General features: G+C 50.4%; 2 protein-coding genes across 2 annotated transcripts in view; one reads left to right on the top strand and one right to left on the bottom strand.

Annotated features, from left to right (window-relative positions):
• The first annotated feature begins 536 nt into the window (after positions 1-536).
• On the top strand, positions 537-5,597 carry PTMA (prothymosin alpha). The gene is made up of 5 exons (XM_081242119.1): positions 537-728; positions 3,569-3,640; positions 3,892-3,985; positions 4,498-4,571; positions 4,853-5,597. The coding sequence occupies exons 1-5, from the start codon at positions 684-686 to the stop codon at positions 4,898-4,900; spliced, it is 333 nt and encodes a 110-aa protein (XP_081098245.1). The 5' UTR covers positions 537-683; the 3' UTR covers positions 4,901-5,597.
• A 13,464-nt stretch (positions 5,598-19,061) lies between these two features.
• PDE6D (phosphodiesterase 6D) overlaps positions 19,062-26,094 on the bottom strand; it is a 43,468-nt gene continuing 36,435 nt past the window's right edge. Inside the window, exons 2-5 of the mRNA XM_081242235.1 lie at positions 23,039-23,127; positions 22,363-22,488; positions 21,533-21,638; positions 19,062-19,656 (exon numbers count right to left, since the gene is read on the bottom strand). Of these exons, the coding sequence (XP_081098361.1) occupies positions 19,575-19,656; positions 21,533-21,638; positions 22,363-22,488; positions 23,039-23,127 (403 nt within the window). The 3' untranslated portion in view covers positions 19,062-19,574. The remainder of the gene's footprint in view (positions 19,657-21,532; positions 21,639-22,362; positions 22,489-23,038; positions 23,128-26,094) is intronic.

Genomic DNA, 26,094 nt, shown 5'->3' on the forward strand with positions numbered 1-26,094 from the left:
GGGTGGGCATACGGGCAATGTGCAGGGCACCGCCCGGGGCGAGCACAGCCCAGCACCCGGCCTTCCCCTCCCCCTCGCTGGCAGCCGTCGTGTGGGCCGGCAGCCGCCTCCTCTTTCCTCCCCCACTTCTTCCGAGCAAGCGCTGGGAGGGGTGAGGACCGGGGGCTGGGCGCGCAGCTTTGCCGCGCTTTGGCTTTCTGCGTCAGCAGCCTCAAGCAAAACAGCGGCGGGAGCGCGCGCCCCGAGCGCGAGCGCGCGGCCCTCCCCCACGGCGTTGGTGCCGATGAGACCCAGCAAACTCAGGCCTTGAATGACAGTACGGTCGGCGACTGCGCAGCGCGGGACGCACGAAGGCACTGCCGCTTTAAGCATGCTTGCCCATTGTTCGGAATCGAGCCAATGAGTGAGCGCCCGCTCCCTGCTGTAAGCCAATAGTGTTCGGGCAAGGGAGGCCGAGTGCCGCCCACTAATCTATATTAAAGGTTCTGGCGCCGCGTGAGTTCTCCACTGGCTGCTCTGAAAAGCCATCTTTGCATTGTTCCCGTGTCCGGCTCCCCGCTCGCCGCAGCCACCTCCGCCGCGCGCCTCCTCCGCCGCCGCGGGCTCCGGCAGCTTTATCGCCAGAGTCGTCGAATTCCCGCTTTCTTTTTAATCCGTGCATCGGATCACCGGCGTGCCCCATCATGTCAGACGCGGCCGTGGACACCAGCTCCGAAATTACCACCAAGGTGAGGTTAGACGCCGCCCGCCCCTTTGGGGTTCGCGCGCCGCCACCACCGGAGCAGTGTTTGGCGCGCGGCACCTGGGTACCCCGAGCCCGCTGTTGCTCCCTTATGCGGGGAGCCCGCCCGCCCCCAGCCTAGGCCCCCAGGCAGCCCACTCTTTGTGCTTGCGGGGGAGGGGGCGGGAAGCACCGCGGGCAAACGTGATGCCCGTCGGGGAGTGGGCCGGGGGCCCTCAGGGACCCGGAGGGGCTGGCGCGGAGGCTGAGAGGCTCGAGGGGAGGCTGCTCCACGGCTCTCGAAACTTGTTTGTGACTCGTCTGAGTGGCGGAGGGAGGATAGGGGCCGGGCTGGGGGTCGTCGGCCCGCAGGGCGCACGGAAATAACTTTGAAACTCCAGCGCGTTTGGAATCGGAAGTGCTGGGGGGGGCGCGTGTGCGGGCGCAGACCGGCTGCGGGAAGTGGCGGCTCCGCGGCGAGCGCCCGCCGGCGGCGCTGCTCTTTGTTCGGCGCCGGACCGTCGCGTTTCGCGCCTTGTAGTGGGTCCGAGGAGGCTTATCTGGACTAAGCTCTGATAAGGCGGAGTGGGCCGGCCCGCCGGCGGGTCGCGACGTCGGTTGTCTCCACGGAGGTGTGAAGGTCTTCTCCGCCCTGGGTGCCCTCGGGGAGGTGGGGGTGGGCGTCCGGGGTGGGGGGCAGTGTGCCGGGAGCAGCCGCCCAGCTTCAGTAATTCTCCAGCAATACCGGGCTTGACTGAGGAGGAGGCGAGCCCACGCGCCGGAGGGGAGGAAACGGAAAGTGAAGGAGCGGCGCGCCGGGGCGATGATGGGCGCCCCCCGCGGCTGCCCGGGGGCACCGTATTTGCGGCTGCTCCGGAGGCTACGCGGGCGAACAAAAGCTGCGGCCGCGACTGGCTTGTTGCGGGGTCGAATTGGGCACCAGAGGCTGTTGGGGCCCGGTGCTGCAGGTTCACTGCCCTCGGTTTTGAGGCCCTGCGCGTTTGGCGCAGCTCCGCTCCTGCGCGCCGCATCGGTCCCGCTGCCTGCCCCGGGGAGTGTCTCCGCCCTCGGCGGGAGCACGGTACTTTAAGGAGGGACCGCTTTTTTATCCTTCGCCCCTTGTCCGCGCCTCTGTAGTGACCCTGCAGGGACGGGCGCGAGTCACCTTGGCGTCTCCTTAACCCCTGTACCCCTGGCGTCTCCTCTGGTTCTTTCCCAGGAGCGACTCCCCCGAAGGAGCGGAGATTGGGACCCGGATCTCCGCAGGGGCTCCCTCCGGCCCTCTCTGGGCCCAGCCCGGGAACTAGTTTGGAGGGGAGGATCAGCCCTACCCAACGCGGGCTTTCGCTTTCCTCTAAGGTGATTTCCCGTTAAGAGCAATAAAGAGCCCTGTGGAGTGCGTCTCCGACGGCCTCGGGCTGTGGGACTGAAAAGGCCCCGCGGACTTCGGGGCAGCCTCCCGCGGGACTTTGCCCGCCAAATGCAGAGACTTAGATACCGCGCATCTAGGCCTGCGCGGGGAGGCGGCGGGGGCGTCCAGAGGCCGGAAAAGACAGGAAAGCAACTGGCGCGCGCTCGGCGGTGCCAGTGCCGCCCGCGGGCGCCGGGTCTCCGGGGTCAGGGGCGCACTCGGCTGCTCCGGGCCACGTGCTCCGCGCGCGCGGTGCGTGCAGAGGCCCGCGCGCAAAGCCCGCCGGGCGGGGGTGCGCGCCTGCGCACCGCGACCTCCCTGCCCCCACAGCTCCCCGGGGCTCCGGCCACCAGGGGGCGGGAGCGGGCGGCGCCGGAGTCCGCTGTGGGCTGCACGGGGAGAAGCTGGAGGACGGGGCCGGCAGGTGCCCGGGGGCTGTTCGCAGGACGGCGGCTGAGCGCCCTCCGCTTCCGCGCCGTTCGACGTCTGTTTTGTGATGACGGCGGAGTCTGCCGCGCTGAGAAAGTTACGGGGCTTCGGAGTGTCCGCGGCGGCGCTGCCCTTTGGAACCCGGGCCGTGACCGCCTTGCGAGGCGCGGTCCGACGGACACAGAGCTGACCCGCGGACGGGCGAGAGAGGCAGGGACGGAAATAGGGCGCTGCGGGCGGCGCGCCTGAGTGCCAAGAGCCCTCTCTCGGGCCCAAGAGAGCGTCCCCTGAGCCCGCGCCCATTTCCAGGCATCGGTCTGCCACCTCCTGGGACAGCTGTTGGGTATGGAGGGATTGGTGGGATTCCGGTTCCTTCAGATAAAAAAAAGCAAAAAACAAAAAACCCGTGCGCTTGCCAGGTCCTGCGCTACTGAGGGCTTGGAGCTCGAGCTCGGCTGCGGGGCCTCTGGCTGGTGAGGCTGCTTCCCCGGTTTTGCCGGTTAGCTCCCTCCCATCCCCTTCCCAGGCTAGTCCACCCACGGGAGGACTCCCGCAGTGTCAGGGCCCTCCTCCCATTGCCTTATTTATTTACGGCACATACCTGGTGTCTTCCAAGAAGGATTTGTGAGAGGCGGAGCTCCCTCTCGTTGGAAACAAGTACGTGATGAGTGTGTGAGTGAAGTGTTCCCAGGCTCGTCCGCCCGGCCAGACAGGTTTCGGGCTGTGGTGCCACATGGCTCCTTTCCTAAGAAGCATGAGTAAAGCCGCAGGGGGAACAGCCGTCGTGGGCCCTTTTTTTAAAAGTGTGTTTGTTTTTAAGGGTTGAGAAGTAGGACGAAATCCTGACCATTGACACTCAGTATCCTGTGCTCCGTCCACCTGTAACATTCAGCTTTTAGCTTTGGACATCCAGATCAACACTGCATCCCTCGTACTTGAAGGCCTGGGCTCCTTTGGCAGCCCTGGGTTGCCCAAAAGACTGACTGGCTTCCTTTTCCGTTTTGAAGGACTTAAAAGAGAAGAAGGAAGTTGTGGAGGAGGCGGAGAATGGGAGAGAGGCACCTGCTAACGGAAATGCTGTGAGTGTCCACCTTGGACATGACCCCGTAGCAGCTCCTGGCTGAGATTTCTTACTTAGACTTTGGGCTTAATCCAGGGTCGGGGGGGTGCTGAGGCCTTGGACAGTTATGTGTCAGGACCTCTTGGTGGAGCTTCAGGGGGCGTGTCTTAGGTGGTCTGGTCTGTAGAAGCATTGGCAGGGTCTGGAAGAAGGGATGGGGCAGGGATGTTCTGTCCTCGTCCGTAAGCTGGTCTGTTTTCTGTCGAGGAGAACGAGGAAAATGGGGAGCAGGAGGCCGACAATGAGGTAGATGAAGAAGAGGAGGAAGGTGGGGAGGAAGAGGAGGAGGAGGAGGAAGGTGATGGTGAGTAGCTTTGTCTCTTTTTTGGGGGGTACCTTTTTCTGTCCTCTAGCAAGTGGGGAGGGACTGGGGGCTCCCCGCAGGGGGGCAGATCAAATGGACCACCTACAACTGGGCTTGTACCTGCAGAGCCGGCATCTTTTTCCTTGCTTTAGGTTAGTGGTGTGGTGGAGCTGTGCCCCAAACACCACGGTCACACTCCCACTGGAGAGTGCCGTCCACACACTGATCAGTTGGTCTGGCTTCTCTGGCTTTTGCTTGTGCCTTCTTTTCTCTGGAGAGAAGATGTCTGCGATGGGCAGTGTGCGTACCCTGACGGCCCAGTTTGTCAGGCAGCAGAGACAGATCAGGGGCACTCCATCCTGCCAAGACTGTTACTGGGAGATAGCCCAAGGAGCTGTAGTTTTGCTGTCCCCCCTCCCCGTTTCTGGCTGCCACTGTGTGGGAGAGTACCAAGACCCTCCCTGGTTGGCTAAGGAAGGCAGAGTGCTTTACCTGGGCTTTACTCTCTCCAGGTGAGGAAGAGGATGGAGATGAAGATGAGGAGGCTGAGGCCGCTACAGGCAAACGGGCAGCTGAAGATGACGAGGTGGGTCTGGTCTGGCTTGACGCGGTGAGAGGGTTGGGGTCTGAGGCACTAAAGCTGGAGGGGCTGATGGGACTTAAGTAGTTGGAGTTGGCGTGGTGGGTGGTCCCGAGTGGTTCCCTTCTCATCTTGAGCAGGAACAGGAAGGAACCATGGGCCAGCCTCCCAGAGGCCTCTGGGGCTGCTTGTTTGTGCCTGTCTTGGCTCTGCCAGCAGGAGCTGAGGCAGGTGGTGGGTGGGCCTGGTGGGTTGAAAAGGGACCTTGACCATCTTTCCCTTCCCAGGATGACGATGTTGACACCAAGAAGCAGAAGACCGATGAGGATGACTAGACAGCAAAAAAGGAAAAGTTAAACTTAAAAGGCCACCGTGACCTATTCACCCTCCACTTCCCGTCTCAGAATCTAAACGTGGTCACCTTCGAGTAGAGAGTCCAGCCTGCCCGCCCGCCCACTGCGGGCAGCGCCACCGCAGATGACATGCGCTCTCCACCACCCAACCAAAACCACAACGTGAATTTGCAACAGGGGAGGAAAAAAGAACCAAAACTTCCAAGGCCCTGCTTTTTTTCTTAAAGTACTTTAAAAAGGAAAATTTGTTTGTATTTTTTATTTACATTTTATATTTTTGTACATATTGTTAGGGGGTCAGCCATTTTTAATGATCTCGGATGACCAAACCAGCCTTCGGAGCGTTCTCTGTCCTACTTCTGACTTTACTTGTGGTGTGACCATGTTCATTATAATCTCAAAGGAGAAAAAAAACCTTGTAAAAAAAGCAAAAACAACAACAAAAAAACAATCTTATTCCGAGCATTCCAGTAACTTTTTTTGTGTATGTACTTAGCTGTACTATAAGTAGTTGGTTTGTATGAGATGGTTAAAAAGGCCAAAGATAAAAGGTTTCTTTTTTTTCCTTTTTTTGTCTATGAAGTTGCTGTTTATTTTTTTTGGCCTGTTTGATGTATGTGTGAAACAATGTTGTCCAACAATAAACCGGAATTTTATTTTGCTGAGTTGTTCTAACAAAGCTGTCTCAAGCCTGGTTTTTCTGTTTTGGTTTCTGTTTTTCTTCTTTTGGTTTCGGGGGCAAGGAGAAGAGGGGAGGATCTTGAACTCTGGCCCAGCTGTCCTTCCTGGGGACAGTGGATTTGAAGACACCAGTCGGGGCGGGGGAGATGTGCCCCTTGGGCAGCAGGGTCTGGTGGGTGGCCATGCTAGTAAGACTGAGCTGCAGTTGGCTGGTGGGGCGTGGTGGGAGCACTGGGACTATGGGCTGGAAGGGGAGCCACTTACCAGGTTGGTCCCTTCTTACCAATTTGTACTGGGAGCCTCTTAGGACCCTGTCATTGGGTGCTGCCATGTTAACCTGGTTGCCCTGGCAGGAGGTGTATACATCTCCAGGCACTCTGGGGGAACGGGCTATAAGTGGGGCTGCCCTCTGTGGAACCAGGGGTTGGGGTGGTGTGTGTGTGTGAGCCTAGGGCCAAAGATCCCAGAGATGCCACCTCCCAGTGTGGGCAGCTGGTAGCTGGCCCTTCACCTCAAAGGCCTCACTGGATTTTGCTGGCCACAGAATGGCTCCCCCTGGTGGTGACACGTGGTATCTTCTGGTCCCTTAGGACATAGTTCCAGGGCAATAATGCAGCCTTGCCCTCATTTTCCAAACTCTGGTCTCCAGGAAAAACAAATACCTTGGTGTCTGGGGGGTGGGGGTGGGCGGGGGGCAGCACCCTACCCCTTAAACACAGGGGTGGTACGTGAGCTGTTTTGATAAGACAGGTGAGCAGTGAGTCAGGAGAACAAACTGGAGGAAGTGTGACCTCAAACTCAGGCCCTCAGGGAGAGGTGACTGTTCAGAGCACTCTTAAGAAACTTCTGGGGTCCACAGATGAGCTTCATGGGCTGAAGCCCCCTGCAAGCACCCATGGTGTGTGGTATGCCTTCTCTAGGGGTCAGGGAGCGTTGAAACCCCAGGGTCGGGGGAGCCTGGAATTTGCTTTGATTTTAAGGTGGAAAGGCTGCAGGACCCACCTCTGCAGGCTGGATGACCCTGGCTGCCTCGTCCCTCCTGAATGCACTTTCCTCAGCCTGGAGTACCCGAGTCTGTCCTGCAGGCCGGGCTGACTGTGGGCAGAGGACGGGGTAGGGACTCAGAAGCTGCACACTCTCTCTCCTCACCCCTGCCCTCTGACACTGGCCACGTGGCGTTCCTTGCCTAGCCTTTGAGCTGGCTGGGGTGCAGGCACACTGCTTTATCTCAAGGGAGAGCCCTTGGGACCCCAGCGCCTCCTGATGGGAGGAGACATTGTGGGATATTTCATCTACACCCTTCTCTCCCCCTCTCAGGCCCCCACCACTTGCATTAAGGAGTCAACTGTCTTCAAGACAAGTTGGTGGGGGGGTGTGAATGGGGGGGAGCAAATGTTAATAACCAGGTATCCATTTACAACTTAAGATGGGCCATTGATACGGGTGCTTGGAACTGACAAAGCAGGGAGGGCTTCCCGGAGGAGGTGGCACTGACGCTGAGACTGGAAGAGTCAGGAGGATGAAAAAAAGATGCGTGTTGGGGGGTGTTTTTTGTGGGGGAGGAGCAGTGCGTGGGCAGCCCTGATTCAGGAGGCCACAGAGGGCACACGGGCAAAAGGGAGAGGCAGGAACAGGCAATCTGAGCCAGGTACAGAGGTAGGATTTGGGGAAGCATGGAGGTTTTAAATAGGAAAACTCCCTGGGAAGCACTAAAGTGACATCTGCGGAGGTAGTGTTGGGGAGGGGACTGGATTAAGGGAAGGTGCTGGGAGGTAGAGAACCGGGTAATCACGTGGGGTAAAGCGTCTAGATTCAGGGATGAATTAATTGGACGTTGGACGCAGTTCCCACCAAGGATCCCAGGCTCAGGCCTGAGCCCTCTGGCACACCTGAAAGAGGCAGGAACTGAAGGTCTGGCGCCACGTGGTGGCCTCACTGTGTTTGAGGCTGTTGTGTGCACAGGTCTGGAGGGCGGGAGAGAGGTCTGGGCAGGCCGGAGTAACCAAGGCTGAGGTGTGAACACAGTGGGCCAGGGTGAGGGCATAGCCAGAAGAGACAAGCCTAGTCACACCAGGGAGCCCACCAAACTGGGCACAGTCCCTCCCAGTAAGTGACAGCTCCAACACCAGGGCCACCTCTCCCTCTGCCCGGTGCCCGGCCTCCCTTACTCACCAGCCACATCAGCCTCCTTGTGCCCGGGGCAAGCTTGGTCCTCCCTCAGGGCCTTTGCACTTGCTCTTTCTGCCCCAGGAATGCCTGCTCCCAGACTTCTCACTACTTGCTCTGTGTTAGGCCTCAGTACAAACGTTATTTCCCCAGAGAGGCCTTCCCTTGTCCCCAGTTCTCTCCTTGGCCGCACAGCAATTCTCATATAAGCAGTGTGAGCTTGTACATTTACCTGTCTGTGTGCTTTTTGGCTGTCGCCCACTGAGGTCAGGGGCCACTTCTTACTCACCGAGTTTTCCTGCACATAGTAAGGATTCCGTCCATTCCATTCACTTGTTCATTCATCCCTCCACTCGCTTATTTACCAAATGCTCTGTCTGTGCCAGGCACTGTTCTAGGCTCCAGACATCCGGAGAGGAGCAGGAAAGACAGAGCAGGACACCTCCTGGTGGTGGGATGGCATTCCACACCTCGTCTCTCCCCCACTTGTGGTTTCTGCCAGGCAGCCGTGTTCTGGGAGGGCCTCACCCTTCACAGGAGCTGGAGCCTGTGGACTGTGCAGTGAGGATGCAGTGTGGAGGCCCCAGGCTGCCTGTGTCCCCTTGAGCTGTCCCCTAACTGCTGAGTCAAGGCCAGACCAAGGCTATGGTACCAGGGACCCTCTGACCCTGTGTGCCCAACCCACGTGCCCTGCCAGGCTGGGCTGCTGGCCCCTTGAGGCAAGACCAGATGTTCTTTGTCCTGCTGCCCAGGGCGGCTCATCCTGCAGATATTTCCAAGGCCCTAGAGGGGGCCTAGAGGCGGTCTCTAAGGCAGGGGAAGGGTCTAGGAAGACCACATAACAGACGACATATGGAGCTGGGATCAGGTGTAACCCAGTTTGGAACTATAACCCCCAAACGCCCCCAGAAAGGAGGACAGAAGCCCTGTCCAGACACAGACATGCAGCCATGTTCGTATGGAGCAAGTGACTGAACTCTGTTGGGCCTCTATCTCCTCCTCTGCAGGAAGGGAATAATAGCATGAGGCATGTGCCATGGCCCAGAGCTGCCTTTCTGAGGGTCTCACGTCTGCGCTGAGCTCCCGGGAAAGCTCCCCTTTCCCACCTGCACTGCCTCATACCTCCAAAGGTTTGGTCTGGAACAGCCCTTGTTGCCTTCAGCAGAACCCACTTTTCTCTAGTCCGGAGCTTAGTACACAACTTATCACTACCTGGGACCCTCAGGGTCCAGGGTCACCTTGATCCTACTCCTAACGTCCCCTCCAAGGGCAAAGACAGGGCGCCCAAGGAGCCCAAGTTGGAAGATTTGTGAGGAACAGGCGCCCTCTGCTGGGCACAGGGAACTGCATGCGGCTCCCCTGCGTTCTGCTCAGTCCAGGAAAGAGCCCTTCAGTGGCCCCTGGACCTTGGAAACGCAGCCACAGCAACTCCCAGCCCCAGCAGCACGATCTTCCTCCCTCTCTGTTGCTGGCACCTCAGTCACACAGGAAAGTCAGTGCTCATTTCCCAAGCCTTCCCTCTGGGCAGCTGATGGTCCATCTCAGGGGTCCGGTCCTTCTTTTCCTGGAGGGGAGACCCCAGGCCTCCCCAGACAGAGACGGAGCTGAGGCCAGGGTTGGCTCCTGTGGAGCCATGGACCTTCCCTGGGTTCTGGACCCCTGGGTTCCCTCTTGTTTAGTTCTGTTCAAAGGCTTCGTGTGCAGAACACCCTCCTTGAGCAGGCCCAGCTCTTGGCTGTCTCTGGGCCCTATGGTAGGATGGCTGACAGTGGCTGCTGCCCTGAGTGCAGCCTTAGGGCCTTCAGCTGCTTGGAATTGCGGGTGGGGGTCGGGGCTTCCCAGCTGCACTCCCTGGAACGCTGAGCTGCCTGCCAGTCTGCCCCAGACCTGAGTGTCAGCATCTGGAGTCGCCTCTCCACAGCTCCACTGCTGGCCCAGGGGCCCAAAACCCTCCTAGATCCAGTCCTACCAGAGCCCTGATGTCCAGCCTCCTCTGTGGCTTCCTGTGTCCTGGATGCAGGCCAGCCCTGCCTGCCTCAGGCCCTTGGCCACCCTGTAGTTCCCTCCTGGTGGAAGCTGCTTCAGGAGGATGAAAAGCCCGGTAACAGCTTTACTTGGGGGCAGTCCAGTTCTGCAGTGTGGCTGCTTGTCCCTCCCAACCTCAAGCCTTTGAAAGCAAGGGCAGGGCTGTCCTCAGGTACCTCCTCTCCAGAGACCTCAGCCTGGGTCTGGTCTGAGCTCAGAGAGGTGATGAAAGCTCAAATTACAAAATGCGGCTGAAACATTCTAAGGCTGCCTGGGACATTGACCTTATATACTGGGTGAATGATATGTGCATTATTTATGGAGAGGGCCTGGCAGCCAGTGGCTGGTGTGGATTCCGTGAAGTCCTGGGCATAGCCAAGAACCCAGCTTGGAAGGGTGTATGCCCTCATGAGCTCTCCATCAAGCCTGCTGCCCATGGCAACAAGAACTGCCAGGTGGTCATTTGAGACAAGCTCATTTCACAGGCACCCAGGCTGGGGCCCAGCTGTGAGGCTCTTGGCAGGGAGCAGATCCCTTGCAGGAAGCAGATGCTGGTGAGAATTCCAGAAGGTACTGGGGACATCTGTTGTTTTTGCCACCAGCAGCCTTCACCCTTCTCTTGGCAATAATTTCCTGAAACTGTCCAGTTTGCCTCCTGGAGAATTTCCTCTCCCCCAATCTTAATCAAGCCCCACAGGCAGGATGTGACTCAGTCCTGGCCAATCAGTACCTGAAGCCTTCCCACCCCCCCCCCCCCCCATGCCTACTGATTGGCTCAGAGCTGGCACACGACCCAAGTTGATCCAATCAGAGTGAGCCCTGAGATTTTTGATTGAGTTGCTGGGAAGGGAACAAACTCGGGCCTGAGCCTTGAACTTAGGCAGCTGAGTGAGAAGCTGAGGCTGTAGCCCACACAGATAGGAGCAGAATTGAGCCAAGAGGAAGAGGAACCCTAAGTTCTGATGACATCGCTTGAGCCCGAGTCCAGCAATGCCTGAAGCTAGAACAATCTCTGGACTTTTTAATTATACAAGTCAGTAAATTTCTTCCTCGCTTGGGCTGGTTCAGGGTGGGTTTTCTGTGGTCTCTGAGTCATACTAGGAAACAGGAGAATACAGGGCTCCAGGTTCCAGTCTCCAAGGCCAACCAGGCCTCCATGAACAAAGACAGCTTGAAGAGGGAGGAGCACATATGTGTGGGGGATCGCTTCTCTGGTGTGGTTTCCAGGTTGAGAGGGAACAGAGGGAGGTGAATCAGCCTCAGAAGAGGCTGTGATGCTCACTGTCCATCTCTCAGCAGGACTGCAGAGTACTGCTCCACTCATTCCCAGCCAGGGGGGAAGGGAGGGCCCAGGGTCATCTGAGCTGCCCCTCTTGCATCACCAGCCTGGAGCGCCCCTTTCCCTCATCTCTAAGCCCAGTACTCTCTGGTCCTCTGATCTCCCAGGGACTCATTGAACTTCCAGTGTTCCCAGCTGTGCCTCATAACCAAACAGTCTCATTGAACTAACTCAACTGCTCTGGGAGGCTCCTGGATAAGAGGTGAGACCCGTCATCTTTATGCAGCCTGGTGCCTCCCAGCTGTTTCTCTGCCCCAAGTTGTGCCTGAGGGGTGATATCCTGTTTGGATAAGTGCTGGGCTAAACAGTGTTAAACAGTGTCTTCTTTCCACGGAACTCACTGGGTTTTTAATATACCAAGGAGTCGCCAAGAATAAGGTTTAGCATGCAGCTCATCTCAAGTTCTTTTGACCTGGACTTTTTTCACAGAAAGCCTATTAACATATTGAAGGACAGTCATGTCCAGAAAAAGCTGATCTTGCACAACAAGGACCATCACCAGGGCTCAGGGAATATTTGCTGAACTAAGCAGACTTTGGGAAAGGATTCTTGGGAAGCGGTTCCACAGCCTGGCTCTTAGAGGCCTGCACGAGCCTCACGCAGGCTCCCTCGGCTGCAGGTGGTCAGGTGGTCGGAGGCCCTGGGCTCATGGCAGTGCCCTTTGTCAACACAGCCCAGGAGGTGACTGGTAGCAGTAGGTTGAGGGACAGCAAAGGGTGGAAACTGGTACAAACCTTTCTAGAAAGCATTTGACCCTATATATCAAGATTCACAAAATATGTACGTACTTTCCTGACATAGAAATTCAGCTTCAATGCCATTCTGTACCCTAGGAAAACTTCTACCCATTCTCACATAGTTATTCTCTCTCCTTTTTGCCCGTCTCCCTCCAATGTCCCAAGTCTGACTCTTGTGGTTTCCACTGGAGCCTGGGGCCGTGACCTGCTGGATAGCGATGCTGGGCAGTCACCTAGCCTCGAAGGGGCTGAGGAAGGGTGGGTTCCAGTTGCGGGAGGAAGTGACAGTGGCTTCTACAAGTCTGGCCCCTCTGTCAACACTGTCCCTGGTGAGCTGCTCTACTAGTCAGCCTCGCGGTGAGCACCTCTCCCCAGGAGAAGCTCATTCCTTTCCTTGGAGACGGTGAGGTCTGAATCCATTTTAAAGAAAGAATATTAACTGATCTTGGCACCAAATGTGTCCCAGTATTAGGTGGGTGGGCTTTCTGTTATTTTCCTGCTCTGCTCGGGGCGCCTGCCAAAATCACCAACAGTGACTTGACTTTTTTTTTGTCTGTGTTGTGTCTTCCTCGCTGTGCGCGGGCTTTCTCTAGTCTCGGGCTTTCTCTAGTTGAGGCGAGCAGGGGCTACTCTTCGTTGTGGTGCGCAGGCTTCTCATTGCGGTGGCTTCTCTTGTTGCAGAGCACGGGCCTTAGAGTGAGCGGGCTTCAGTAGTTGTGGCACGTGGGCTTTAGTAGTTGTGGCTCGCGGGCTCTAGAGCGCAGACTCAGTGGTTGTGGCGCACGGGCTTAGTTGCTCTGCGGCATGTGGGATCTTCCCGGACCAGGGATCGAATCCATGTCCCCTGCATTGGCAGGAGGATTCTTAACCACTGCGCCATCAGGGAAGTCCCTTGACTTTTGAATGGTAGTCTCTTGTTATGCAATGACATTTTTCAGTGGGCACTCCCAGTGGCTACTTGACTCCCTGGTAGGCGGAGGAGGTGTTTGTGGCCAGAGGCAAGGTTTTCCTCTGCAAATGATTGTGTGCCTCCTTCAAAATCCACAAATCCACAACTGAGCTCCCAGAATTCTGTGCCATAATGATATCATTTGAGCCTGGAAATGCTTGAGGATCACTACGGTCATAAAACCATTTCAATATCATAAAACGTCTACTTTTAAGTAAATGTGAACACTCCAAGAAAAACCTTAGCCTAATTCTACCAGATGCATTATAGATCGTTGCTGAATACAAGCCAATTAAAAGAGTAATTATCAGTGACAATCTGCCAGAAGAGATAATGTGGATTACAATTCTGGCCAAGGGTTGGACCCCAAGTAACCAATACGTATGACCAACAATGTACCATGAAAGAAAACCAATGACTATTATCAGCTTCTGTAATAACACAAAACAGTGAAATGAAATTCCAGTTCTGTAAATAGGTAGACCAGTCATGTACGGCTTGATTATACAGGGGTGTCCTGTGCACCATTCAGAGAGCGTACCTTATACCTCAAAATACACACTTTAGCCCAACACAAAAGTAATAATTATAATATATATGAAACATTCAAGTGACAATAATCTTGCTTATCCTCTTGTAATTGAGGAGTTATTTGGGGGATGATTTGAATAAACCAAGTCACTTATATAGTCATTCTAAGAAATTTGAGTAAATGTCCCTTTTTTTTTTTTTTTTAACTTTGAATACATTTCCTTCAACAAGTGCAACAATTTAAAAGCATTCCATGGTGGGGAACTTCCATGGTGGGGGACTTCCCTGGTGGCACAGTGGTTAAGAATCTGCCTGCCAATGCAGGGGACACGGGTTTGATCCCCGGTCTGGGAAGATCCCACATGCCACGGAGCAACTAAGCCCATGCACCACAACTGAAGCCTGTGCGCCTAGAGCCCCAGCTCCGCAACAAGAGAAACCACAATGAGAAGCATGCGCAACGCAACAAAGAGTAGCCTCTGCTCGCCGCAACTAGAGAGAGCCCGCGTGCAGCAACGAAGACCCGACACAGCCAAAAATAAATAAAATAAAATAAATTAATTAAAAAAAATAAAAGCATTCCATGGGGGACTTCCCTGGTGGTCCAGTGGTTAAGACTCTGCACTCCCAATGCAGGGGGCCTGGGTTCAATCCCTGGTTGGGAACTAAGATCCCGCATGCCACACAGAGTAGCCAAAATAAATTTAAAAAAAAAAAAAAAAAAAAAAAGCATTCCATGGAACCAAAGGCTGTCTCAGAGTTCAGAGCTGGGTGGTCAATATGCATTTGATGCTACTGCTGTCAGTGATGTTTGTGTGTGTGTGGTTTCTTTTCTTTTTTTAAAAAAATTTATTTATTTAATTCATTTGGATGTGCTGGGTCTTAGTTGTGGCATGCGTGATCTTCATTGCCGCATGCGGGATCTAGTTCCCTGACCAGGGATTGAACCCAGGCCCCGAGGTTGGGAGCACAGAAAACCACTGGGAAACCAGGGAAGTCCCTGCATGTGTGTTTCTAACCCTCTGAAAGGCATAATTTTAAACTAAGGGCTTTATCAGAGATCCCTGAATGCTCTCCGTTTACAGTAATCTTTGTGTCTCAGCAATTTTTTTCACAGTGCAACTAGGTCAAAACAAATAACAATTCTACTTATTAAGTAGTTAGGTCCAAACAACTTATTAAGTATTTATGTCCTAAATTAGTAGCTGTCGTATTATTTTGGAAAAAACAAAAGCCACATAGATTGAGAGAAAAAAATATTTTTATTTCATTTATCATCACAGTGACTTACTAATGGAGTGTGTGTGCCTGTTGGGCACTGCACAGCTTCTCAAACCTGGAATCAGATTGGACACCACTCCCCTCATTTCCTGTTCACGTTGATTTTGAGCAGTGTATGACAGATGTCCCATATCACTGCATTTCCTTTAAAAACTAAAAGATCCTATGGCACCCCTGTGAACTTGCTGCAGTGCCCTGGGGTGCCTCGGTGTATGGTTTGGGAACCAAATATATTTACCAGATTTCTGCTTCTCAGTCCACTGTATTGCATCCCTCAGTTTATTCAAAGCTATAGTTGAAGCTGCTCAGTTTCAGACCAAATAAAAGCACCAAAAAGAACTGCTAAGCCATTTAATGTTTTCACTTTGAGGACCATTTTAACAGTGCATTTTGAATGCTGCAAAACAATTACCAGGTCACTAGCAAGAAATTCTAAAAATAAACTCGACAATACCCAGGAATTGGTGAGCAGATGCACATCCTGGGGCTCTCTGGTTGTGATGTGAAGGATAAATCACAAGGGGAGGCCATGCCATCAGCTGGACTGGCCCCAGATGGATATATAGGAACTGCGGCCGGGTGGTAGGGATGGAAGACACTATAGGGGAGATGGTTATGAAGCTAAGTGAACAGGCCTCCGTCTACTGGATTGCTGGGCAGCCGACCCTCCGCACTAACCTCTAGGAAGTTCTCATCCTTCCCCCACACCTGGGCAGATGTTTCTATCCAGCCTTTCCATCCAGGCCTGAGGGGTGGAGGAAAGCGAGGACATCAGCCCTGGGCCTCTTTGCCCTGCTTCCTCCTCTCCATCCTTCGCAGGGTGGAAGGGGAGGCTGTCACTCCCCCCACAGGGCAGGGCCTTCCCTGTCATACCCTGAGTCCTTTGTAGTATCAAGTGTGGCACATCTGGTTCTTACTTTGTTGATGATAGGTTAAGGAATTTAAAAAATCTTTTCCTTTGAGTAAATCCTGGCTTTCCAGACTGTTGGCTTGCTGGGGACTTGTCAATCCTGTTTTGGGGTCAAAAGCTGAATGCTGACTTCTTTCCGTTTCTTCACCTCCTCATTTCAGACATGCTGCCCTTGCATTGTCCTGTTTTCTTCAGAGCACTGATTACTATCTAAAATTATCTGCTTTCTGTCTCCTCTCATTAGAATCTAATGGTAGGGACTTCACTCATCTTGTCCAACAAGTGTCTGGTACATAAAAAGTGCTCAATAAATATGCATGCAGTGAATGTATAATGCTTAAAGAATTTGCACAAGTGGGAATTCCCTGGTGGTCCAGTGTTTGGGACTCCGAGCTTCCACTGTAGGGGGCATGGCTTTGATCCCTGGTTGGGGAACTAAGATCCTGCATGCTGTGAGGTGCAGCCAAAAAAAAAAAGAATTTGCACAAGCATTTTCTCAATATATAATAGCTAAAAAAAAGATCTCAAATCCACCAACAAACATTTTAGGGACAAGGCAGCTGGAAGAAAATGAAGAGCCTGCAAAGGGGCTCCCAGAGTCCCAGCAGATAAAGCAAGAAGGACTGGACGGGGGCAGTGGCTCAGTGGAGTTCACTGATGCCTCGAAGGAGAGGAAGCCACAGGCCAGAGCCACAAAGCCGTGGGTTGAGGAGTCAATGAGAGGTAGGGGGTGTAAAGAGTGAGTGGAGACGATTCCGAAAGGTTTGGATCTGTAGAGAAAGAAAAGGAGGGAGCGGGAGCTGAAGGCCATGAGGGATTGAAGGAAAGCCTTATTTATAAAAGCTTATTTTTTTTTTTTTTTTTTTTTTTTTTTTTTTTTTTTGCGGTAGGCGGGCCTCTCACTGTTGTGGCCTCTCCCCTTGCAGAGCACAGGCTCCGGATGCGCAGGCTCAGTAGCCATGGCTCACGGGCCTAGCCGCTCTGCGGCATGTGGGATCTTCCCAGACCGGGGCACGAACCCGTGTCCCCTGCATCGGCAGGCGGACTCTCAACCACTGCGCCACCAGGGAAGCCCTAAAAGCTTATTTTTTTTAGGGCAACTTGAACATATTTTGTAGGCTGAGAGTTGAAGGATCCAGAGAAGAGAGGGCTTTCCTGATTTTTCTGAGCTGCATGCAATCTTTTCTTCCTTTAAATGCCCACCTTGTCCTTCTCTTACGGCAGGCACTTATAATTGCTCAACGAGGGACAAAGCTCAGGAAAGGCAGGCCTGTGCCTCACACGACATCTTCCTGATACACATAACAGGCCTGTAAGCGTGGCCTGAATGTGGCTAGATCCTCTTCGGTAGACTGTGATTCCTCCACCCCCTCATGCCCAACCAGGGCCAGACTCAGTGCTTCCCCGTGTGCTCCATCACAGAAGTCACTCAGCACACTGGCCAGTAACACAGATGGGAAGATGGACGAGACTGTTTACTCACATCACACAGGAAACCTTAACCAAAACTCTCTAAATAGAAATCTATGTTTGACAGATTCTCTAAGTTCTCCCAAGTCTTTCTCAAAGGCCATGTTGCCTGGGATTCTTCTGTCCTCTCCTCTGAAGACTCTAAAGTTCCTCTTGATTGCCCTGAGTAACTGAAAGCTTCCCCTCACTGGCACAGCTCAGAACTGGGGCCACCCTTTGTTCCTTAAGCATGCTTGGAGATCTCAGTTTATCTTACGGCCACCAGTGTACACAGGTATGTCTTTAATATTCACTAAATGCCTCTACCAGTATTTCAAAATACGGTCCACAGAACACCTGTAGCAGAATCACTTGGGGTGCTTCCATAGGCAGATTTCTGGGACCCACACATACTGAGTCAGAATCTCTGGGTGTGGGCAGATGCCATAAATGTTTGAGAACCAGTGGCTGTACACTGTGCCAGGCCTGATCTGTATGCTTCTCCTTCCAATAACATTTTGTAGCCTTTAATATATCCACAAACCCTCCAGATTTTCAGGTATCTGGACCCACACCCACCCTACAAGGGCTGACCTTAACCTACCTAGGGCCCTGGTCCCTGCAGCTCCTGTGTCCTCCATCTCCTTTTGCCTGACTTCTTCCCTGGCCTGTACCACTTCCCTTCTCCTCCCACCATAGCATTCGGCCATCCTCCCCATCAGCTCAAATCCCACCCGTGCTTGGAACCCCTTGATCAGTATTGTGCCTGAAGCACACGCTTCTTTTGTCTTGCTTGTTTCATGATAAAATGAGCAATTTTGCCTGAGCACATGTACCTGGAGAGATGGCAAGCTTCTAAGAATGAATGGACTACGATTCTTTTTGTTCTTCTCAGAGTGGCTAGCAAAGAAGTGTGTCCCTGACTATTGGCTGGGTGAGTGAGTGGAGAAGGGCAGTGAAGGAGGTCTAAGCGGGTGGAGAAGCCTTCCCTGGGAAGTTCTTTCTCCATCAGAATGTGTCCAGGCCCCTGACAACCTTCCCTGATGGGACTCTGGGGAGAAGATAGAGTCCAGGAAGAGGGAAGGAGACAGATTCACTCTGAGAAAAGACATGGCAGTTTTGGAAAGCAAGAGAAAAGCTTGATTCACTTTTACCTTGTTTTTTTTTTTTTTTTTAATCCAACCTTTGGTATTTAAAAATTAGCTTTTGAAGATAACAGATCTAATGTGAAGAATGGAGTCATCACTGAAAGATGGTGATAGTATACTAAAAATGTACTGCTTCTCCTCCCCACCCACATATGCAAACAGGCCCTTTGCGGTAACAGATGGAAGGAGAGCAGGAATCTAGGAGCAGGGGCTACACCAAGGAGAGCCCATCTCTCGGTGTATTTTCCCTCCTCTGGCCTCAGACCTTACTACCGGAGGAACCAGAAAACTTTTAATTGTTGGTATTTTATAAAGGACAGTGAAGGCTACTGGTAGCTCAGAGGTAAGTTCCTGAAAGAGAGCCCTTTTTAGTTTTCTATTGTCAGACTTGGAAGCACTGCAGATATAACTACTTCTCTGCCACATGGGCTTCCTCTGACCACTGGTTTTAAGGCCTCTCAGCATCCCACCCCATCCTAGATGCCTTCCCATTGTTCTCCAGTTGAGTGTAGGGAGATCTTTTCTTCATTTTGTAACTTCTAGTTTCTCATTTAGGAATAAGGGTCCTTACTCTACCAACTTAGAACTTCTAACCTTTCTGGAAATCTCTTGAACAAATGCACATTATAAAAGAAGGGAAAAAGTTAAAAACAGTACAAACAAGCAGAGGGTGCATGTATGTTGTGGAAGAGAACCACGAAATGTCACATCTAAAAGACAAATGTCAAGGTCATGGGTCTTGTTCAGGTATGTTGTACCTTCTTGGAAAGCAGCAACTGAAGCACTCAGGAACCACAAGATCTATCAGTCGATCTCTGGAGCAAAATATCGCTGTGATCCTACGGTCTGGTCTATTAAATGTCTTTCTTCCCATCATGGAGCCAGGTTCACATTCCAAAAAAAGGAGAGATGAAAGCAATGCCATGCTAAAGACATAGGAATATTTTAATTTATATGTTTTAATTCACTATGTAACAATAATATCACAGTCTATTTTACAAGTTAAATGTATGAGAATGTATGAAATAGAAATGGTAGGAAAAAAACTAAATGTGGGTCAGGAACTTGAATTTTTCCAAAACCAGGGGCCAAAGGAAGATGTGTTGCCTGCAGGGCCCAAGAAGGAGGCAGGGAGGGTGACGGGAACAGCTTGTGGTATGTGTTTGTCCCCGTGTCTACTCCAAGAAGGAGCTGAGGCGTGCCCTCTGCCCTGGTCTGGGATTGGGAGTTTAATCTGGTCAGTCGAAGATGGTGGCTTGAGAGAAAAAAGCCATCTGGTTACCTACACAGAGCTGGTCCCCTGTTGGCCGCAGGTGGGTTTTGCCGTAGAGGGAATTAGGGGTGGAAGTGTCAAAAATCAAATGTATAGAGGAAAAAAGTAAACACTTTCCTCCTTCCCCCTAAAAAAATGAATTCTTGAAATGCACACACATTCTTCTCTCAAACGTAGAAAAGTCTCACTCTGGATGTGCTTACAAGAAGATCGTCGTCAAAAAACTTTGTCTCTATGATAACATTTCCACTACAAGTAAGAAGAGAGGGCGAAAGAGTGAGCGTGTTAGACAACAGATCTCATTTCCACAAAGTGGTTTCAATCTGGGTCTGCTGGGCTTGTGGACATGCACTCACCTATAACCTTGGCTTGGGGATATTAAAATCTGTGTCCATATGGGGTTAGATGTCTAACATGACATTTATGTGATTAGGTAGGTCTTCTTCAGAAATCATAAGAGGGAGCATGTCTTAATCCACAGGATACCTAAGGCCCTTAGAGTGCTTTGCACATAGGGGTGCCTATAAATATGACTGACTTTCTGATTCACATGGAAACCTGCGGACATATTTTTTCCTATAAAACTTACTCTGGTGGACAGCTGTGGGTTGGCCTGTCCTGCATCTATTCTCCTCACTTTGAGTAACAGCACTCTGTTCTTCTCTTGGGGAACCACCCTATCTCCAGTCCATGGGTCAACCAAGTGGCCCCGCCCTCGCCTGGCAAAGGGGTGGGCACAGGATGTAATTTGGGCCAATCAGACTCTCTCCCCTGAGCAAGATCCTTCCCACAGCTACTCCTTGAGGAAACCATCCACAGTTCCTGCCACCTGCATCTTTCAGAGTTTCTCAGGTCTCAGCCCTACCCTTTCAACGCTGTCCTGTAAGCCAGAGTCAGTTTCTATGGCTTACGGCTTAAGAACCCCAAACAATACACCTGTATTGTATACAGTGTGCAATTTCATTTTTCTTGGTGGTTATCTCAGTGTTTCCAAATCAAACTACTCTTGTACTGAGCTAAAGGCAACAGTGGTACTACTCTGGGGTTCTAAAAAGTAAGACATAACTTAAATAACCTAAATATGTTATCACAGACTTAGTGGTGTCCATACCTGAAAGAAATCAGGCCTGGACAAGAATAAGTCAAACAATGGTTAATAAAATCTAAAAAATGCCCTGCTACATATGACACTGTACTTTCCCAGGGTAATTAATATCCAGCAGATATCTTCTTGCTAGTAATTAATTATAAAATAGGAAAATAAGGAACTCAAGATCTGACTGGTTGATGGAATATAAAAATACCTACTATTATACAAATTAAAAATCTATTCAAGACTTGTAAAATAAATAACCTCTATTTACAAATTCAATGTGGCTTTCATAAAGGACCTGTTTAAAGAGATGATCCAATATTGCACAATTATCTGTGTGAATAATTTGTTACTAGGCAATATTGCTAAAGCTTTTAAAAGATTAAAATCTTTTCCCAAGAGAAAAATGGTAGGTAGGCAGTTATTGACTGACTTTTGGGGACAAAGGACAAACTAATTATTCTTTGAGCTGGAAGCATATCTATTAAAATTGTAAGTTAGTCTCTGAAAAACTATAACCAAACATTATCCTCTAAAACAGAATTAGGACTTTGCCAGATTCCAATGAAGGCCATTCAAACAAAGTACAGAGTACCAGAAGTTTGATAGTAAGGAAAGGGAGCAAATTAGTATAGACTTAAAATATATTATATGCCAGTTTCCTTCCATATCATCTCATTTTATCCTCACTGTACCTCTGTGAGAGAGAATTATTAATTCTACATTTAGAGAGGAGGAGAATAAGGCCCAGAGAGGTAAAGTACATTGTCCAAGATTACACAGCCGCTAGTCAGGGTTAATCAGGGATTTAGTCTAAAGGTTTAACCTGAAGTTTTTAATTCTTTCCGTTCTATCACACTGTCTTTTTCACATGACAAAAGTCAGTAAGCTGTAACTTCGGATACCCCTGGATACTCTTTTACCCTTGTTCTCAACCTAGATTGCCTGCCTGTTGAACGGGACCACGAGTCCCACGTGCCTGGAATTCCTGCTTCTAGACACCTCCACAGTTCCTGCGGCCCGCTCACTCACGTTAGCATGCTGGCTGGCATCATCTGGGACTCGGGCGCTGCCTCTATCAGGGACTGCCAGGTGTTTGTGGAGTTAGGGATCACAAAGCCAAACTCGAAGAACCATTCTGAAGGAAGAAGGAAAAGCAGGTGAGCTGGCGCCCTGGGCAGAGTCTCAGGGCTCCATGTCCCCATCCTTTAGAGCAAGCCTCTTCCTACCCCAAGAACCACCACTGAAGCCATCAGAAACTGCCCAGGCCAGAAGCAAAAGAAAGGACATGGAAGCCCCTTTCAGGCTGTCCCCTGAACCACACTAGAGGCCTGCTCCCTATGCTCTGGGATCTAAAGGACTAGGACCAGCAATATTTTCTTAGAAGTAGGCTGGATGTAAATTATATAAACGGAAGTACAGAATAGGCCTTTTCACTTGGAATTTCAGCTCTAAGACACATATGTACACTCTTAGACTTCATGGTAAAAACTCAATGCACAGTGGCCTTGCCAGTCAAATCTGTACAAGACTGTATGGAGAGCACTGTACCAGGCCCTAACCAGCAGCTTCCTTGTGACCATGTTACAATACCACGCCAGTGACAAAGCAGGCACCAACCTCAGGCCCTCCAGGGTCAGTAACCCTTTTGTTGGGCTCAGAGCCCCTTGTAGTTGCCAGCTTTGTTTTTGCTTCTTTTTGCCAGGGCTCCCCAATCTGCCAGGGTGTAGGAACCCTATCACAAACTGAGCTGCAAAATAAATGTCATCAAAGCAGTGCTTTAGTTCACTGGGTCTTGACTTCTGGCCCTGTCTGGATTTTGTCCCTAAGCCCAGATTTCAGGTATGTTGGCAGCAGAATACCTTCGAGGCATTGCCCTTTGAAGAAAACTTTTTGTTCCAGGCGGAATTTTTCCATTTGCTTTGCTGAAGAGAAATTCAATTCTCGAGACACTGCTTTGCACTTGAGGATTTTCTTGGGAACACGGGCTGGTAAAGAAAAAGAAATATTGAAAGCATTTCTGGGAGCTTCTTAGACATGATTTGGAGCCTACATTATCTATGTTAAATTTCATAAAATGCCTTGGTAACAGAATTACACTTTAATTAAAGGCAGAGGTCCAAAACTGGTCCAGTGCATTTGACTGAAAGATCTTCAAGGAACAATAGATTTAGTGCATCTAAAGGCCTTACCCAGCTCCTCTTATCAGGAAAGGGGCTGAATGGGAACCTTCTTTCTATTCTGTTCCCTTGGTTTTTCTTTTATTTCAGGGAGATAAAAACACAAATTTTCTTTCAGAAAAAAGTTGAGATCTTTGTATCTTAGGGTATGTTCTAATGCTAAAATTTCAGCATGAGGTGGGTTTTGGGAAGTAGGAGAAAGAAACATAAGAAAGAAACTAGACATCTCAGCACCATGTGGACTGACATGCTATGCCTGCAGAGGCCCATCCCCTGGTGGGTCTCCATTAACTCAGTTCCCTGATGCCTAGGCCTGCTCTGCGTCATCAGCCCTGTGCAGACAAAGGGTGGAAAGTACCTTCATGCTCCACTCCAGGGACTGACAGGTCTTCTGTTCCTTGCCAGAGTATCTTCCCTGTCTCAGCATCCCGAAGGTTCATCCAATTTCTCATCAATATATTAAGGAAAAACAAGGCACTGAAGTGACTCCTACTTTGTACTCTAGGTGTTTCAGATTTGCTCCTATCGGCTCTTGTTTATTTTTTAGCAAGTGGGCCTAACTGCTAAGTGCCAAGAAAGCAAATAAGAATGTGTAGGAGAGGGACTTCCCTGGTGGTTCAGTGGTTACGACTTCATGTTCCCAATGCTGGGGGCCTGGGTTTGATCCCTGGTCAGGGAACTAGATCCCACATGCCGCAACTAAAGATCCCGCATGTGGCAATGAAGATCCTGCATGCTGCAGCTAAGACCCGGGCACAGCCAAATAAATAAATTTATTAAAAAAAAAAAAAAAGAATGTTTAGGAGAGTACAAAAGGCATTTAAAGGAAAAAGCAGAGACCCAGGGGAGATATTTTTGTCTACAACATAAGACCTCAGACTGTACACATCTAGAAATTGCAAGAAAGAGGTAGAAAATGAACAGTGCAAAATTTAAAATTTTCCAACAGAATATGACCAGCCAAGATAAAAGACCTAAAGAAACAGATATGAGAGGAATTCCAGTAAATGACTCAGGCAGATTGCCCTACAGTGAAGATCACAGTGCATAAGCTTTACTCACAAGTCCAGACCTCTCAAGTAGCTTTTTAGTGGCCTGCTCTTAAATATGAGAAGATAACCAAGGATCACTAGAAACTCAAGAAAGCATTTACTATGAAAGACAGACCAAAACAAAGAGGAAGAAAAGCAACTTAGAGGAAAAAAAAGACTACAGAGGAAGATACAAACTTTTAAAAATGAGCATTAAAAACAAACACAAAAACAACCAGCAAAACATAATCCTTACAGGGACTTTCCTGCTGGTCCAGTGGTAAAGAATCCACCTTACAATGCAGGGGACATGGATTCGATCCCTGGTCAGGGAACTAACATCCCATATGCTGCAGGGCAACTAAGCCAGTGCGCCACAACTACTGAGCTCATGCACCTCAACTAGAGAGCCTGAGTGTCACAAACTACACAGCCCGAGTGCCACAAACTACAGAGCCCATGTGCCCTGGGACCCACGCGCTACAACTACAGAGCCCATGCGCTCTGGAGCCCATGCACCACAACTAGAGAGAAGCCCGTGCACCGCAATAAAATATCCCGCATGCCTCAAGGAAGATCCTGTGTGCCACAACTAAGACCTGAAGCAGCCAAAAATAAAATAAATAAATCTTAAAAAAACCATAATCCTTATAAATACTGTACTAAAAATTGTATACCATTGAATTTTGTGTATTTTAGGTGATTTTTCTTTGGCTCAAAGTTACAACTTTTGAGAGTGGTCAACTGATAATCTCTTTCAGTCAGAAAATGCCTTCTAACTTACATATTTGTATTTTCTTGTTTCTGTATTGCTCATCATACAATAAATGTATCAACAATACTAATTAAATAAAAAAAGTATGTTCAGAGGACAAAAAAAACTCTAGGAAAATATACATTTTGATAGCAGAACCAAACAACTCCACGCAAGGGTTGGAAGACAAAGTTGAGAGATTATTTCAGAAAGAAAAAGAAAAAGACTACAAGGATAGAAAACAGGAGAGTAAAGATGCAAAAACTGGACATCAGTACAACAGGTCCAACATCTAACTAGCAGGAATTTGAGAAAGAACAGAAAACACCACGGAGAGGAAGTCATCAAACAAATGAATTCAAGAAAAGGTCCAGCAAGGGCCCAAGTCACATCATTGTGAACTTGCAGAACATCAAGGTTAAAGAGAAGCTTCCAGAGGGAAAATAAGTTGTTACGCAAAGGGTCAAAATCAGAATGAATGAGACTTTTCAACAGGGACTTTGGAGGACAGAAAAAAATGGAGCAGTGTCTTTAAAATTCTCAAGGAAATGATTCCTAAAACTAAAAAAACCTTTACTTTCTCAAGAAACGAATGGTGGGCTTCCCTGGTGGTACAGTGGTTAAGAATCCACCTGCCAATGCAGGGGACACAGGTTTGATCCCTGGTCCAGGAAGGTCCCACATGCTGCGGAGCAACTAAGCCCGTGGGCCACAACTACTAGAGCCCACGCAACTAGAGCCCATGCTCCGCAACAAGAGAAGCCACCGCGATGAGAAGCCTGCATACCACAACGAAGAGTAGCCCCTGCTCTCTGCAGCTAGAGAAAGACTGCAAGCAGCAACGACCAACACAGCCAAAAATAAATAAACAAACAAACAAAAAAAAGAAACGAATGGTAACATGCTCCTTCAAAATGACAAGGAAGACCAAGGAAGAGGATGACACTGAATCGAGGAAGCAAGGGATCTAAAACAAGAGACAGGTAAAGGGGTCCTTAGAGTGATGTTGAAGGAGACCCCAAGACAATAGCTCCTTAGCAGGCCTGGAGGGTGACTGGTCCAGGGTCCAGAGAGGAGCAAGTCAGAACACTTAGGAAGAGATTTCTTTTTAAGAAGATGAAATTTGGACTTCCCGGGTGGCACAGTGGTTAAGAATCCGCCTGCCAATGCAAGGGACATGGGTTCGATCCCTGGTCCGGGAAGATACACATGCCACGAAGCAACTAAGTCCGTGCGCCACAACTACTGAGCCTGCACTCTAGAGCCCGCAAGTCACAACTACTGAGCCCGCGTTGTTGCAACTACTGAAGCCTGCATGCCTAGAGCCCATGCTCCACAACAAGAGAAGCCACTGCAATGAGAAGCCCACGCACTGCAACGAAGAGTAGCCCCCACTCGCCGCAAGTAGAGAAAGCCCGCACGCAGCAACAAAGACCCAATGCAGCCAAAAAAAAAAAAAAAAATTAAAAGAAGATGAAATTTAAAAAAAAAGATGAAATTCATAGAATATCTAATGTGTTTATATGGAAAGAGGATTTATTCAGTTAGGGGAGATCTGGGGGTCACATCAGTGAGAAGTATAGAAAATTGAAGCAAATGAACTAAAAAACCAAAACAATTATTAACATC

Source organism: Mesoplodon bidens, assembly GCF_964165515.1.
Source record: "Mesoplodon bidens genome assembly, chromosome: 8".
Classification (NCBI taxonomy): domain Eukaryota; kingdom Metazoa; phylum Chordata; class Mammalia; order Artiodactyla; family Ziphiidae; genus Mesoplodon; species Mesoplodon bidens.